This window comes from Camelina sativa, chromosome 19, assembly GCF_000633955.1.
Source record: "Camelina sativa cultivar DH55 chromosome 19, Cs, whole genome shotgun sequence".
In the NCBI taxonomy this organism is placed as follows: domain Eukaryota; kingdom Viridiplantae; phylum Streptophyta; class Magnoliopsida; order Brassicales; family Brassicaceae; genus Camelina; species Camelina sativa.
The window spans coordinates 20,393,639-20,394,814 of record NC_025703.1 but is presented as its reverse complement, the minus strand read 5'-3'; the positions used below and the strand labels follow the sequence as shown (position 1 = coordinate 20,394,814).

General features: G+C 41.5%; 1 protein-coding gene across 1 annotated transcript in view; it reads left to right on the top strand.

Moving 5' to 3' along the window:
- LOC104766752 (expansin-B1) overlaps positions 1-1,139 on the top strand; it is an 8,352-nt gene extending 7,213 nt beyond the window's left edge. The window contains exons 3-5 of the mRNA XM_010490696.2: positions 7-203; positions 471-600; positions 707-1,139. Coding sequence (XP_010488998.1) covers positions 7-203; positions 471-600; positions 707-910 — 531 coding nt within the window. The 3' untranslated portion in view covers positions 911-1,139. The remainder of the gene's footprint in view (positions 1-6; positions 204-470; positions 601-706) is intronic.

Genomic DNA, 1,176 nt, shown 5'->3' with positions numbered 1-1,176 from the left:
TACAAGGTCAGGTGTCTCGACAAGACCATTTGCTCTAAGAGAGCGGTCACCATTATTGTTACCGACCAGTCACCGTCAGGACCATCTGCTAAAGCAAAACACACCCACTTCGACCTCAGTGGTGCAGCCTTTGGCCATATGGCTATTCCCGGCCATAACGGCGTCATCCGCAACCGTGGTCTATTAAACATCCTCTACCGCCGGTACCTTTTCGCGCTCTAAATAACCAACTTATTATTTTATTTGACTTCCCAAGTTCCAAATGCTAACCAACAAATTAAATGTGATACATATTTTGGTTTTTTCTTACATTGGGAATGGCAGGAGTAAACAAAACAAATAAACTTTAACGGCGTTCTGGTTTTTTTATGGTCCCGTAGTTTGACCATTGACTACACAACACACATCTATGGATCTCTGACACAAAGCACTTACACTTGTAATTTGTTTTGTAAAAAAAAAAAAAACAGAACGGCATGCAAATACAGAGGGAAGAACATAGCATTCCATGTGAACGCAGGATCAACTGATTATTGGCTATCTCTTCTAATTGAGTATGAAGATGGTGAAGGAGACATTGGCTCTATGCACATTCGTCAAGTAATATATATTTTCTCGTTAATTATCTGATCTCCCTCCACCATTGCCTTAAAATGTCACATTGCTCTATAATTTTACTTAGATTCGTATATGTTGAATTATCAAGGCCGGGTCTAAGGAGTGGATAGCGATGAAGCACATATGGGGAGCAAACTGGTGCATCGTGGCAGGACCACTCGAGGGACCATTCTCCGTCAAGCTCACCACTTTGTCCAACAACAAGACACTCTCCGCCACCGACGTCATCCCCAGTAACTGGGTTCCCAAAGCTACTTACACCTCCCGGCTCAACTTCTCCCCTGTTCTCTAATTAGCCTCTCTTCATTATTTTATTTTATTTTTGTTGTGGGAGAGAGTAGCACAAAGAGGACAATGAGTGAAGAGAGAGAGAGAGAGAGCAAACAGTAATTAAGTAATACCAGAGATCAACTGTAGCCATCTCCAAAGTTAGGGGAAGAAGAGCTTGCAATGTATGTGTCACTACTAACTTTCTATGTTGTCCCTTTTCTTGTTTTCCTTGTCCATAGGGATGTGTGTCATCTATAATTTTGTCTGTGGGACATTACTATATAAGAA